The 15,096-nt window shown below is 30.7% G+C and overlaps 1 protein-coding gene across 1 annotated transcript in view; it reads left to right on the plus strand.

The window, feature by feature from the left end:
- LOC129234571 (ubiquitin carboxyl-terminal hydrolase 5-like) overlaps positions 1-13,310 on the plus strand; it is a 53,639-nt gene extending 40,329 nt beyond the window's left edge. The window contains exons 17-20 of the mRNA XM_054868593.1: positions 8,994-9,152; positions 10,434-10,567; positions 10,681-10,789; positions 12,703-13,310. Of these exons, the coding sequence (XP_054724568.1) occupies positions 8,994-9,152; positions 10,434-10,567; positions 10,681-10,789; positions 12,703-12,884 (584 nt within the window). The 3' untranslated portion in view covers positions 12,885-13,310. The remainder of the gene's footprint in view (positions 1-8,993; positions 9,153-10,433; positions 10,568-10,680; positions 10,790-12,702) is intronic.
- The last annotated feature ends 1,786 nt before the right edge of the window (positions 13,311-15,096 follow it).

Below are 15,096 nucleotides of genomic sequence, written 5' to 3' on the forward strand. Positions count from 1 at the left end.
AATAGACAGTTAACGAAATATTTCGTTGAAAATCATACCCTTCACAATATTTTACCTTTCATAACAGACAGTTCACAAAATTCTTCCACTGAAAAAAGCAAACCATTTGATATTTAAAACAGATGTTTTACAACTCTAACTGAATGAAACATACAAGACCTGAAAATTTTAGCATTTTAACTTTCTTACACGCCTATCCCGATCATTTATGAACTTCAGAAGTGATTTTTGCATTCTCTTCTCAGGGCTCCCAAATGGTCCGCTTTTGCCGCCAAAGTCTTTTTTATGGTAAAGTCCGCTTTAGACCACTTTTTAACATTTTGGTCCGATTAGTCCGCTTTTATATTGTTTTCCTATTCCTATTCAGAGTCACAACTGACTACAACTGTATTTATGTCGAGGACTGCATACAAAGTGCCTTGCCTCCATTATTTTATATACCGATAGATGGCAGCACCATCACTGGATCGAACAGTTAATCAGAATTTAGAACTAGTCCAGGAGCTAATAGCTACCCGGTGTTAGCACCCCCAGAGGTATCGTTTCACTTGGAGGACATTGAGACCACAAGCATATTTAACGTCGCCCAGTCCCCTTTAATGACGACGGTGTGTCTTCGACCATCGAGGTTCGAACTCGGGACCCTCCAGCCCCGAATCCGACATTGTACCGAGCGGGCTACCACGGCCCCTTTTTATTGTTTTTACTTAAATATCAGATTTTAAAAGTTTTTCATTTCGTTAAAAGTTACAGTACACCCAAACACGCCACTGCAGCGTGTGTTAAACAAGGTTCGTACGCCCATAAAAAACCTTGAAACGTTCTTGGGAGAAAAAAAAAAGTCACGCATTTTCAGGTGCTTGAAAACCTTGAAAAAGTATGAAAAGTTTCTTTATTACTTGAATTCTTTCAAAAATCATTGGATTGTGCTTGTAATTCTTTTAAAATATTTCATTAGTGCAATTTTCTGGACATATATATTCAATATGATTTATTGCGAAAAATTGCTTTCGTGTTTGAGGTTTCAAACCTTTTGCATCTTGTTAATATTTTGATGCTTTTTACAATCCAGAGTGATTTTGACATGTGCTTACCTTCGCTTAGCTTATTTTTCGTTTAATTTCAATAATTAACGAAAAAATTGTTTTTTAAACCATGTCTACATTGAACTTACTTCACGTAGAAATGCTTCTCGCGTTTGAAATTTCAATCCTTTTGCATCTTGTAAACATTTTTATGTTTTTGACAATTGGAAGTTATTTTGACATATGCTACCTTAGTTTAGCTTATTTTTCGTTTAATTTCAATAATTAACGAAGGAAATATTATAGAAACCATAAGAACATTGAGCTTATTCGGACTCCGCGGAAAATTGCATCTCGAGTTTGAAATTTCAATCCTTTTGCATCTTGTAAACATTTTGATGTTTTTGACAATTGGAAGAGGATATTAAATTTAAACATTTGAGCTCATAACATTTTAAAATAGCGTGATTTTATGAAGTTGAATTTGTGTACATCATTTCACTGTCATGATGCCTGCCAAAGGGGGGAATTTTGTTTTCTCCCCCATAAAAGTTCAAAGTACTCATGGCCCTGCAATTATGGAGTATTTTTTTTAATGTAAGCTTTATGATTCTTGAAAATATACTTTGAATACGAAAATTGCAAAACTAAGTCTCATGTGATCTGCTTCTCTTCGTGATTGAGCATTTCAGACCATTTTAGGAAAACTTTCAATACAGTAGATATGTATGGTGTGTGATAGATTCATATTGGTTGAGAAGCTATACAGTGAAACATCTAAAGTTGACCATCCTTGTAAGTTGACCACCTGTCTAAGTTGACCACTATTTTCAGGCACAGAATTAGATCTTATCATATAATTCAACCTCTATAAGTTGACCACTAAAGTAGTGCACCGCAAGTGGTCAACTTACACAGGTTTCACTGTATAGTGCTATTAAGAAGCATTACAAGACAGAAAAACTCAAAAATAATTTTTAACTAAGCTTCATCTATCCTTCAGGGAGACTACCAGCATCCCTGGTTCAATTCAAAATGTATCATTACAGGGTGGCGACAGATCAGGGAAATCAGGGAGATCAGGGAAAAGTCAGGGAACTTTATTAATCAGGGAAAAGTCAGGGAAATATCAGGGAAATTTGAAAAAATTACAAAAAATCAGGGAAAATTGATTTTGTGAAGAAAAAAAAATTTTTTTTTTGCTTTACAAAATTAAGTACTTTAATTCCCTACTCACTTTCCGCCAATTATCTGTTCAAAAAAAAAAAGTAAAATTAATGAGGTGCGATTATACACTGCCGCATATTTGTGCATCTTTTTTCCTCAACGTCAAAGTATTGAATCTTACTTATTAACCACAGGATGAACTTCCTAAGATTGCTTCTGTGTCTGTTAGGTTGTTTATGTTACCTAGCTTGAAATTTCCTTTTAAGCTTTTAATGTTACGTAAAATAAACAACCATACAGGCAAAGAGGAAGCCTTCATTATAATGCCTTAGCTCCTTTGCCTTTATTCCATTGTCTCGAAGTAATTAGCGTCTGTAATCACGATTTCAAGAAGAAATCTTTGGTTTTTGAATTAATGCTGATAAAAGCTTAAAAGTTATAACTTCTTCGCGTTTTTAATTTAATTGCTAAAATTGAACTAAACTTTGTTTTTTGCCGTTATATTATTTTTTGTCACCGCCGATTATAAAGGTTTTCTTTTCTTCAGACTTAAGTGATTCTTTAATTTTATAACCAAGTTATATTCTTCTTTTATATATTTTGAAATTAACTAATTGCTTTTTTTTTCTTTTATTTCAAAGTTGTTTGTTACAAAAGCAATCTAAGATTTTTTTTCATTACATACTGTTAAAATCATTTGAAATAGAGTTAACTTGTGTGCTTAAGTAAATATCTTTTGTCGGATGTCTTGATGTCTTTTCGTTCATAAGCTCATTACTTTTTGCATTGAGAAAGGCGTTCCCTGAAACGCCGAAACATGTGTCTGCTGTAATCGGCAATTTGTGCTTTTTTGACGTTGTTTTTCTTACTTTAAATATCTTTATTTTTTTATTGTTAAAATGCTGTATTCATTCATTAAAACCTATATTCTTGATTAGAGAAAAGCTCCCTATGAATGGATGTCCAATGGTTTCATCTGTTTTGCATAAATATGTCAATTAGTTATATAAGAATAACTACATTCCTTCTATTTTTTCACTATTACTTGTTATTATTGCAACAATTATTATACAGTTTGGAAACTTAGTTCAAAATAATTTCAATTACTTTTTAGTTCTATCATAAATGCACATGTTTTTGAGGGAAATTTTAATAGTTTCTTAAAATTCTTATGCTAAGTGGTTTCTGGAAGTAAAGTATTTTTTTTTTTTTTTTTTTTAATTTTCTCTGATCTTTCCATGTAGAAAAATTTAATATACTGTTTTGTAGGGTTTTTCCAAAAAAATTGACTTGATATGTTTTTTTTAAATCATTTTATTAAAAAAGTAGCATCTTTTAAAAATATATCTTTAGTTCAACAACTTTACACAACTTAAAACATTTAAAATACTGCATTTTATACAAATATACAATGGATTTCAAGTAGAGCAAAGAAAAAAAAACCATTACTATTGGTAACGTAAATCAGGGAAATTTGGTGAACTTAATCAGGGAAAAGTCAGGGAACTTTTTTTCACAATTCCTGTCACCACCCTGCATTACGTCTATTTAGTTCTAAGGAGGCTGCCTTAAGTGCTAAGCTAAGTGCCGCTCCCCCCTCCCCCCCCACTCCCATCCAAATGTTTGTGTAAATATTATTATTATTCAATGGATAAAAAGATCAGTTGTTCAGAAGGTGATAAAGGAATTGTATCATTAAAAATCAGTATTATTGTTAGTTAACAAATTATCTTCATGGATTTAGTAGCAGGCAGCTAATTTGCCTTTTGGTGCTTCCTTGAATTTAAATGAATGGTCCTCCCAAGGTCCTCTTTTTAATCCTAAGTGGTCCTCTTTTTGATTGAAAATGGTCCTCTTTTACCCTTTTCTAAAGCTAAAATGTGTTGGGAGCCCTGTACTTCTGTAAAACTCGCTTATTTTAATTTACTTTATAATTTCAACATTTGAACATCAATTATTTTATTCTTACCATTCGTCTGAACCTTGCTTAGTTTTCTTTTGTCTGTAGAGAACTTGTAAACTCGTCAGTTTCTTAAGTTAGTTCAAAAATGTCAATTCTGTTGCACTTGAATCGAATCAAACTATTAGAATTCTTAAATGTTATCATTAATGTCATCAATATTCTTTGTTTCATAAAGATGCTGAAAAATTAAATTGATCTAAAACGTTGATTAGGGTGTTTGTGATAGCGTTAGAATCGAGAAATTATGGAATTCAGCAGGTCTAGTAAACTTAGGCAAATGTAAAATGTAGTGAGTAAGTAGCACGAATCTGGGAATTCTTTTCTTTATTTTAGTTGCCCATTCAAAATTTTGTTTGCTATGTCAGCTATGATAATAATTGTTCCAATAGTTCTTAATAATTTCTGTCTACAATTTTCTTCTGCATTCTTTTTCTGCTTTAAAAAATACATTACTGACATTGGAAAATCCAAGTTTCATTTGTATCATCTCTTTGTCACTGTATTTTTGATAGCTAAAAGCAGTGAAGGGTTATCATAAATCACACAAAAAGTACATTTACTCAATAGGTCAAAAAAAAAAAAAAAATTAAACTGTAGGCCTATAGTTATAAAGATGAATCTTATTGCCCAGAGCATATGTAAAATTTATTTATTTTTAATTTTCTAAATACTGGCGTGATTCTAATAATTCCCATAAATTCACTATTTCTAACAGTGTGGATTTATGAGGCGTACAAGAGGAAAGCAAGGAAGGGACAACAAGTGAAAAGTCACTTTGCTGATAATCCCTAGGGTCGTTCTATCCCTAGTAAGCACTTATAGTGTTAATTTATGAGGCGTACAAGAGGAATGACAGTGCACTTTAGCTAAACTTCTTGTCTAAGCTAGTGCTTAAAACGTGTCTAATTAATGAGTTACTTTAACATTGGGGCAGGGGATAGAAAGCTTTGATTATTACAAATTAGGAAATTCAAAAGAGAAGTTGGCAGATGTTTTTGGTTGTCGGAAAACTCAAATTACTAAAATTTTGAAGAATTAAATTAAAATTTCTAAAGAATGCGAAACTTTCAAGCATGGAGGTGTAAAGAGAAGTTGAACAGAAAAATTTTCTAGAGAGAAGTATTGTCACAAAAAGCAAAAAATATGAAACAATCTGAAATTTATTGATATTTGAAAATTTTAAAAATACGTATGTAGTAATGCTTATATGATGCAGTATTCGATAATAAGCAAAGGCAATTAATTTTCATGTTTCTTTATTTTATAAAATTTGGAAATTTACACTACTATCTTTGGGGAAATTCTTTTGGCAATTTTAAGTTGACACTTCTTTTAACAATCACATCTCTTAACGACCACTTTTTCGCGGAACAGAGGGTGGTTGCTTTAGAGGAGTTTCACTAGTATCATGCAAATAACAATAAATATATATATATAAACATTAATAGAACAATAAACAGACAAGGTTACAACACAGATAAATGACTGAGATGAAGCCAGTATTCTTCAGCAGTGGGAACTTCATCCTATGGTTGAAAGACCAAAAAATTTAAAATATAACTAAGAATAGGATGTCCAATTCCAAAAAAGGCAACATTCATGAATACATTGGGCCCAATTTTGCCCAATGTATTCATGAATGTTGACTTTTTCGGAATTGGACATCGTATTCTTAGTTTTAGTATTAAATTTTTTGGTATTTCAACCATAGGATGAAGTTTCCGCTGCTGAAGGGTACTTACTGGCTTCATCTCTGTCATTTATCTGTGTTGTAACCTTGTCTGTTTATTGTTCTATTGATGTTTATATTTACCTGACTTATTTGTTTGGTTGCTTTGCACATATATATATATATATATATATATATATATATATATATATATATATATATATATATATATATATATGAACATAATTTCTTTTTGAAAGAACCCATCAAAATTACTATCTAAATCTACAGAATCTGAAATGTAAAATATATTTTTACCTGACTCTATTAAAGATTTAAATTGGGGTCATTCCATGTCAAGTGATCCAAAATTTGGGAAATTTTTTCCCTCACCCTTTTGTATTTCTTTGAAATTTGGCTCTTTGATTGTACCCTTCGAGGTAATCAAAAGTCCAAATTTTTAGATTTTTATCGCTATATTTTTTTATTTATGACACTTTGATTTTTCGAAAAACCCTCTTTTTTTTCATGGATGTTTGAACATAAAATGGACGATAACTCAGCACCAAATATAGATAGAAAGATTTGGTAAAAAGCATTTTAAAGTACATTAGTTGCTGTTTAATTAGATATGCAACATGACTACTTTCAGAAAAATTTTAATTTTTAAAAAATGAAATTTAAATTTTTAAATTTAAATTTTTTAGAAAAGGTATAATGAATTTTTTTAAAAAAAAATCTCAAATTTGTGCATATTTTATCTTTATTTGTGCAAAGTTTCAAGTTGGGATCTCAATGGGATCATATTTTTATTAATTTTTAAATAAAATTTGACTTATGAAATAATGACATTTTTCAGATTCTAACTAGTTAAGTATGGGGTTCTCTTGCTGGGGATGGTCTAGTAAGTAGTAATTGATCATGATTATGCTTGAAATGAGCTGACATAAATTTGTAGATTGGTAAGCCCCCCCCCCCCCACTGTTAATTTTTTTTTTCAAAACATTTCGAAAATTAAAATTAAATAAATAAATAAAACAAAATAAATAGTAAACTTATTAAAAGTTAGTAAATAATCTTCTTTAAAGCAAGAAAAAGCCCCCCCCCAGCACCACCACTTTTTTTTCAAAACGCAAAAAATAAATAAATTAATAAAATAAAACAAAATGAATAGAAAGCATATAAAAAGCTGGTAAATGTTCTTCTTTAAAGCAAGACGAAGTACATTCCCCCCCCCCACCCACACATACGATTAACACTATAATAGTATCACGCCTCACCTGATGCTTTTTTTTTTTCGGACCAAGTGTTTCTTTTTCAGTCCGAACTTCACAAAGTGTACTTGATTAATTCACTATCTGATAAGGAAAGTTATGATTCATTTCATCCCCTACCCCTGCGCCAACTTTCAATTTTGGAGGGAGGAAAGAAATAGTTTGCCCCAAGATCATAGCAAAATAGGAGTGTCTCCCCCCATTTTGTTTCATTCTTTTCACACTAAACTAAAAATCAATCTCAGTATCAGATCATAGGTATCTCCGCATAAAACTGTCTTTCTACAACATTTGGAGTGCGGCGGTCTTCTTATCTTTAATGCTAGTTTTCTTTTTAGTTTCAGTTGTAAAGGAGAGCAATGCAGCGAGATCTATTTATGTATATAATTAAAAGCAGTTATAGATCAAACAAATTTTGCTAGTTTGAGCATAACCTTCCATGTTGTTAAGCTTCATTCCAGATTGCTCTTCCCCCTCCCTTTCCCCCTCCCCCATCGTCCCACTTTTCGGAAAAAAAAAAAAAAAAAGCTGCAAATGAGTGGTTCTATTTGTCTGTTAAAGTTTTTCTGATTTTTATTTTTTATGACCCCCCCCCCCCCTCCATTTATAAGCTTTACTCACTGCTGATGTTTAGCAGCGTGCATCCCACTTTATTATGATTATAACTCTTACGTGCCAGCTCTTTTTTCTTTTTTTTTTTTAAATACAGTTTTGAAAAAAAAAAAAAATAAGTAAAGGGTTGTGTGGCAGGGGGTGGGGTTACCAATCTACAAATTCATGTCAGCTCATTTCAAGCATAGTTATGATCAATTACTACTTACTAGACCATCCCCAGCAAGAGAACCCCATATTTAACTAGTTAGAATCTGAAAAATGTGATTATTTCATAAGTCAAATTTTATTTAAAAATTCATAAAAATATGATCCCATTGAGATCCCAACTTGAAACTTTGCACAAATGAAAATAAAATACACAGAAATTTTTGAGAATTTTTTAAAAAAAATTCATTATACCTTTTCTGAGAAATTTAAATTTAAAATTTAAATTTCATTTTTTAAAAATTAAAAATTTTCTGAAAGTAGTCATGTTGCATATCCAATTAAGCAGCAACTAATGTACTTTAAAATGCTTTTTACCAAATCTTTCTATCTATATTTGGTGCTGAGTTATCGTCCATTTTATGTTCAAACATCCATGAAAAAAAGAGGGTTTTTCGAAAAATCAAAGTGTCAAAAATAAAAAAATAATAGAGATAAAAATCTAAAAATTTGGACTTTTGATTACCTCAAAGCGTACAATTGATGAGCCAAATTTCAAATACAAAAAGGTGACGGAAAAAACTTTGGATCACTTGACATGGAATGACCCATTGGTGCATAATCGTGATCTTCTGATGTTGTGGAATTTTACTCTTTTCCAAATTCATTAACTCATTGAACATAGTAAATCTTTTTCTTTCTTTATTTTTCCAGAAAATGCTTCAAAATATTGGTTAGTTTTTTTTTCTGTTTAGCGAAAGAGAGGCATTTTTTAAATTTGTGGGGAGCCACGTGAGTGAGAATCCAAGACTCCTCTTTGCAACTCCTGATAACCAGCGATAAACAGCAGAGAACACGCGCGCGTGCTACTCAACTCGGCTCTGCTGAGACGCGAGCAAAGATAACACACGTACACTGAGTCGGAAGCGGAGTTCTCTTGGAGCGTGTGCAGTGTGTATTCGCTTGACAGCGAACTTTTCTAAATGTTACTTTTTAACCTTTTAAGTCTTTAATCTTTTAATAACTTTTGCTCATTTTAATGTTTATGTAGTTTTAGCACCAATAAATGTTATTTGAAGTATAAGCATCACTCGTCGTTAAATTTAATGTTACCCCCCTTCCCTTTTTTCTTTTAGGTAAAACTGATGCTGAATTTGTGTACGATGAAGCACTCTTATACCAGTTGTGTGACATGGGCTTTCCTGTTGATGGTTGTAAAAAAGCTTTATACTATACACAAAATGAGAATATTGAAGCTGCTATGAATTGGGTTATGGAACATATGAATGATGCAGGTAAAAACAGGCTTAACCTTTTCATTCTGTTAAGTATGGCATTAAAATAATTCACTTACTGCACTTTTAACCTATCTTCTTTTTCTGCAAAATTTACTATATTAGCAATGTATTCTAAGTAATGTTTGTGTATTATGTTTTGGTAATTATATTGTCATAGGTGTTATGTTATTATGGAGTGGCATAAATCTACCTTGACTAATATAATTCCACTGAAATGTATGCTAAAGGGGTTTTGAATGCATTAAATACTTTTTATTGAAAAAAAAAACACTTTACATTCAGTAAGTTACCGTCCTATAGCCAGAGCTAAGGCAGAAATACATGAAATACACCGCCAGCTCAGTCAATTCCAGCCGAGGACTGTAGTTTTTATTTTCAAAAGCTGCCTTTACATCCTGTTGAGACTTTTCATCCTTTTTAAAATGGATGTTTAGTTGTTTAGTTTTGCCTCCTTTTGCAATGGATTTTGTTGTGGCTTGCAGGAACTGCAATTGTATTATAGTACAGTTTGACCCCAATTTACCGATTGTCTAGGGACTCGAAAAAGTTATTGTTAAATCGAGGAGCATTTAAATCCGGGCCAATGGAATGTATCATTAAATTGAGGAAATCTCTAAATCAGGTATCACTAAATAAAAGTTATACTGTAGATAAATGAGGAACAACATTTTTTGCTTTTAGAATCTCAAAATGACATTTTATTTATTTACAACATGGTGCAGTGGTTAAATCAAACTCCGGTTTCAAGATCCTGTGAAAAGTTTTCATTTTTTTATTCATCTCATTATTGTTCAATATTGCAACATAACTTGTATTAAGACATGAATAAATATTAAACCAAAAACTCATATTTGTCTAAAACTTCTCAAATCGCTCGTTTTGATACAAGTTCTGGAAGGGTAAACAAAATTAAATATTTTTAGATGTCTACTTAAAGCTGGAATGAACTTTGAACCCCTTTCTTTTTCTAAGTATATTTTCAAGTAGTTAAAGAAGATAAGAAATATCAAATGTTTTATTCTTGTTAGTTCAAATTTTTTCAATGCTAATTATGAAGAGCTATAGGATGCGACAAAACTACATTCATGGATAATTCTGTGCCATTTTTCTCCTAAGCATAAAATGTAGATACGCCAAAAAATGTCATACCATAGCTGCTAAGTACTCCATTTTCCTCATTTTTATTTATGTGCTGCAAAAATTCAATATTTTTTTCTGAAGGAAAGAACCAACTATTTCCAAAAAAAAAAAAAAAAGTACTAAATTTTGATTTTGCAGACTTCAATGACCCATTTGACCCTCCTGGAGTAAAGAAATGCAACACTAATTTCACAGCTAATCCAGAAGCAACTGCTACGATAGTTTCTATGGGATTTACTCCTCTTCAAGCTGCAAAAGCCTTGGAAGCAACAGTATGTTAAAAGCATTTACCTTTAATTTATCTGTAAATTTTTTTTTTGTGTGTATGCATTGTATGTTACTTTTATCTAAACTCTTTAGACCAATGAGTTGAATATTTTTTCAGAATAATGACTTGGAGCGGGCAATCGATTGGATTTTCAGCCATTCACAGGAAATGGACACTTCTGAAGGAAATGACTCTCTTCAACCTCAGTTTAGGGACGGGTCAGAAAGTAAGTTCTAGTGTCAATTTCACACTTGTGAAATCAAATGTGATACAGCCATTGCATCCTTCATTTCAGAGCAGGTCTTAATTTCTAACAAAAAAAGTGCAGAAGTACTGTTACATTCTTCGAAACATGTAACTTTTTTGTAATTGATTGAAGCCTTGAGTTCTGACAACTAAAAAAAATAAATAGGTTTTTTTTTTAGTAGAAAAAAGTGTATTAGCTTTTTTTTTTTTATTTTTTATTTAACACTTTTGTATCTGGGTGCACTCATAGACATTTCAGTCCTGGAATGTTTAATATGTTAAAGCAGATTGCAACTCAGCATGCTGGGTTCTTCTAATGAAAAGTGTAATTAATATTGCATAAAATACACTGCCAGCTCAGTTATTCCATCCAAGGACTGCAGGTAATTAATATATTTATTTTAATGAAAGCTTGACCTAAAAATGGAAACTAAGCAAAAATCAATGTAAAATATATTTTTTGAAAAGAATATTTTCACAGAAAAGCAGTAGCAGAACGTCATTCTGACCCTAATGCAGATTATTTCTTAACTTACATTGTTTGTCATAATCCTGTGTTTTGCTTCTGGTTTTGGATTGTTGCCTTAAACAATGAAAAATAATAGTAATTATAAATTTAAAATATTTCTGTTTTTTGTTGCCATAAACAATGAAAAATCAACAAATGAATTGTCAGTAAATTTAACAAATCAGTTTCAAAGCTGAACCTAAGCAATTATGTACGAATATATGGGCGATTTATAAGCTTTCTTTTTTTCACTGTACTTGAGCAAAGTTGCTTTTAAATTCGAGCATTCACACCAGCAATACTGAAAAAAGATTAATAATAATTTTTAAAAAACGCAATATATTTATATTAAAATGAAAGTCCATACCGTTTTTCTTCTTTTAAGGATTGGTAACAAGAAAATATATTTTAACTTTCAAAAACTTTCACCTCAAATAAACTTTAAAACAAAAAAACTTTAAAATAAAATGTAAAAAATGTTTTTTAATTCTAAAGACTATTTCTGTAAGCTTGGATCGCACTAAAAAGTATGAAATAAACTAAATGTACGATTTCTTGGTTGCAACATCAAAAACTTGAAGTTGATCTTAATATCTGTATGTTTATGTTAATTATAAAGCAGCCAATAGAATTAAAATTAAAAGTTTGAGAGAAGAAATATAGGCAATATAATAAAAGCTGTTAGTTACAGAGCTGCTTACTGCCCTAACACTAAAATCTCACCCATTCATTTCTAAAATGAAGATGTGAAAATGTATGAAATGGAGGATTGATAAGTGAAAATAATTTCTTTTTATTACAAGAAATATACTGTACCAAGCTTCTATTATTCGATGGCACTGTATAACCTATAAAGGCTCTAAACCTAATAGAACCAACCAATCTATTCAAATTAGGATGCAACTTATCACTGGTATATGAGTGTGTGGAGGGGAAATGGGTGACAGAAGTAAGAAAATAGCAACATCACCAAAACCTATGATGCTTGAAAGTAAAATCTAATTCAATTGCATGTTAATTTTAATGATAGTTACAAAAAAAAAAAAAAAATCTGTAGACATAAGTTGGTATTTACAAGAAATAAACAGTTGAGTTATAAATCAAAAATAGTTCTCTGAAAAAATAACCAGAATAAATTAAAACAACTGTAGAATTATGAAGAAAACCTTCAATGTGAATATTTGCTGTTTTTCTTTCCGTTGGTCACAATTAAAAGAAGTAAAAATAAGTTTTTATGCAATGTTAGATGAAAATATGTTTTTATCTTAACTTGATAATAGCTTCTAATCATTTTGGAATTCATTCTTTGTTAAATTCGGTTTTGTGTGCGTAATTTTTGTTGTATTGTAATATTCAGTTTTAACCCCAAAAGTGTTCTTTTACAGAATACAAGCTTGTGGCCTTCATAAGTCACATGGGAACATCAACTGTCGCAGGTCATTATGTTTGTCATATCTTGAAGGAGGGCCGTTGGGTCATTTTCAACGATAACAAAGTTGCCTTATCTGAACACCCTCCCAAGGACCTCGCATATCTGTACCTGTATCAGAGAATTCCTGCACCTTAAAGTGATATTTATTCTGCATCAAGAAGTGACTCAGATGATGCTAATAAGTGTGTAATTATCATTTGTAACATGTGCATTATTGAATTTCTATAAGACTTTCTCTTATAATGCTGGCATTGTTTACTTTTTATAAGTACTTTTTTCATACCTCACAAATTTAAATATGTTTTAAGTGAAGAGGGTTTTTCTGCTCTTGTATTAATAGTAATAAAAATATATAATGATTTAACTAATTTTAGGATTTACATTTTTTGAATAAACATATTAGCCTTATTTCTGTTAGTGCTAATATTTATACGATTCGTTGAAGGGGAAAATAAATAAAAGTACTGTAACCATAGCAAAACTTTTATTAAATCTGTAATTTTAGTACATATATTGTCTAAAGTTAATCTCTGTTATGTACAGTTTGATGGATTAAATGGTTTCAAAATAGACATGTCTCTTGTCTCTTTATTTAGAAATTATGACTGCTAATTGCTCTTTTGCCATTATTAATTTCTTCTCAAGATCGATCCAACCAACACCACACTAGAGACACTGTCTCTAGAGCCCCAATCACCGAGGTATCGAAGTGGTCTGACTCCCCTCGCGGATTTCTTCAATTCACTTCGAGAGGGAACAAAAAGTCTAATCTTAGCTCCACTTAAGGGAAGTCGAAAAGAGATTTTGCGCATTTTCAGTCTCGAATTGCTGTGTAACTTTGTCCTTAAAATGACATCATTTTCATACATCAATGAAACTGGGAACCAGTGGGAATGCGTGTTTTTTCGCGACTTTACTAATTGCGCCAATTTTTTTCCCTTTTAATGTCCGTTTTGCTTTAAGGGATTGAAAGAATCTTGGGCACAGGCAAAGGCTTGCTCTCCCTGGCTTTAAAAAAGCTTTTCATTAAAATAAATATAAATTTGATATTTTTAGTTTAAAAAAAATTAATTTTTTGAACAAAGAACAAACTTTAAAATACCTCAACAATAAATACACCACAAGGAATATTTTGCCAAGTCTATAAGTTGATAAGGGGCTGCAAGGAATGCTCTTTCACACCCTAGCCTCCAAAAATTATACATAATGAATTAAATAAGGACAAACTACGAAATAGTTTCAAAACAACAAAATACAACACGAAAATTATTATTCTCAAGGTTATGCTTACAAGCAATGTTAGGAAGGAGCATTCTCGCATTTTTTGGCTTTTAAAAATAAAATTTAATTAATTAAACCAGGAGAAACTACAAAAGTTTTAAGTCCACAAAATAAACCATTACGGATATTAATCTCAAGTTAATACACCTGCTGGGTGATGCATGGGGATGCATCGCTTGGCTTTTAAAAATAAAATTAATCTTAAGCAGTAATATTAAATTAACATGCTTTAATGATGTATTTTTAAAAATAATTATTAATTTTGAATAATTGAAGTTAAATTCGGTTGAAGCATAGGTCAAATTTTAAAAATTTTTTGAGAAAAAGAAAAGAAAAACTTATTAATTGAATAATTTTAACAAAATTGAAAATACATTCCAAATTTGCTTTGAAGTAAACAAATAAAATTAGTTAAAAAATAACAATAAAAAACAAAAGAAAAATAAAGAAATAATAATAAGGAAAAAAAGAGTAAATAAACTTGAACAAAACTCTTTGTTTTGTGATTTACATGCAGATGGTTTTACACGTAATTACTCACATTTCTGCATTAAAAAATTGGTTCCTTGAAACCCCAAAACACGTGTCCGCAGTTCTCTTCAAAGTTGTGCGATTTAACATTGTTATATTTTCTCATGCAGTTTTTAATGTTTTAATAACTTATTTTCATTCAAATTCTATTATTTTAATAAATCTAGTAGTTTTTAAAATCATATAATAAATTTACATCTTACAGTAATATTGAATGGTTTTTATTCCAGCAAGTTAAATTTCAGTGTAGTTTTTAGAACATGCATTTTTACATATTTTTTACTGGTTTCCTTAAGATTGGGGCCTGAAATTAAATGCCTGTCATAAAGTGAGTTTTTTTATTCCCCAATTATTTGCAGCTTGTTTAGTTTTTCTGATAAAAAAATATGATTTTTCTTACACGTAAGGAGACAGTGCAGGTTGGGACTATTCAAAAACATAATGTGTAACCTTTTCCTGTGTTGTCTCAATAATTTTGTCATTACTTTTAATTACTTTTATACTTGTTTGTGCTTCCACAGTTACTTGTACCACA

This window comes from Uloborus diversus, chromosome 1, assembly GCF_026930045.1.
Source record: "Uloborus diversus isolate 005 chromosome 1, Udiv.v.3.1, whole genome shotgun sequence".
NCBI classification, from domain to species: domain Eukaryota; kingdom Metazoa; phylum Arthropoda; class Arachnida; order Araneae; family Uloboridae; genus Uloborus; species Uloborus diversus.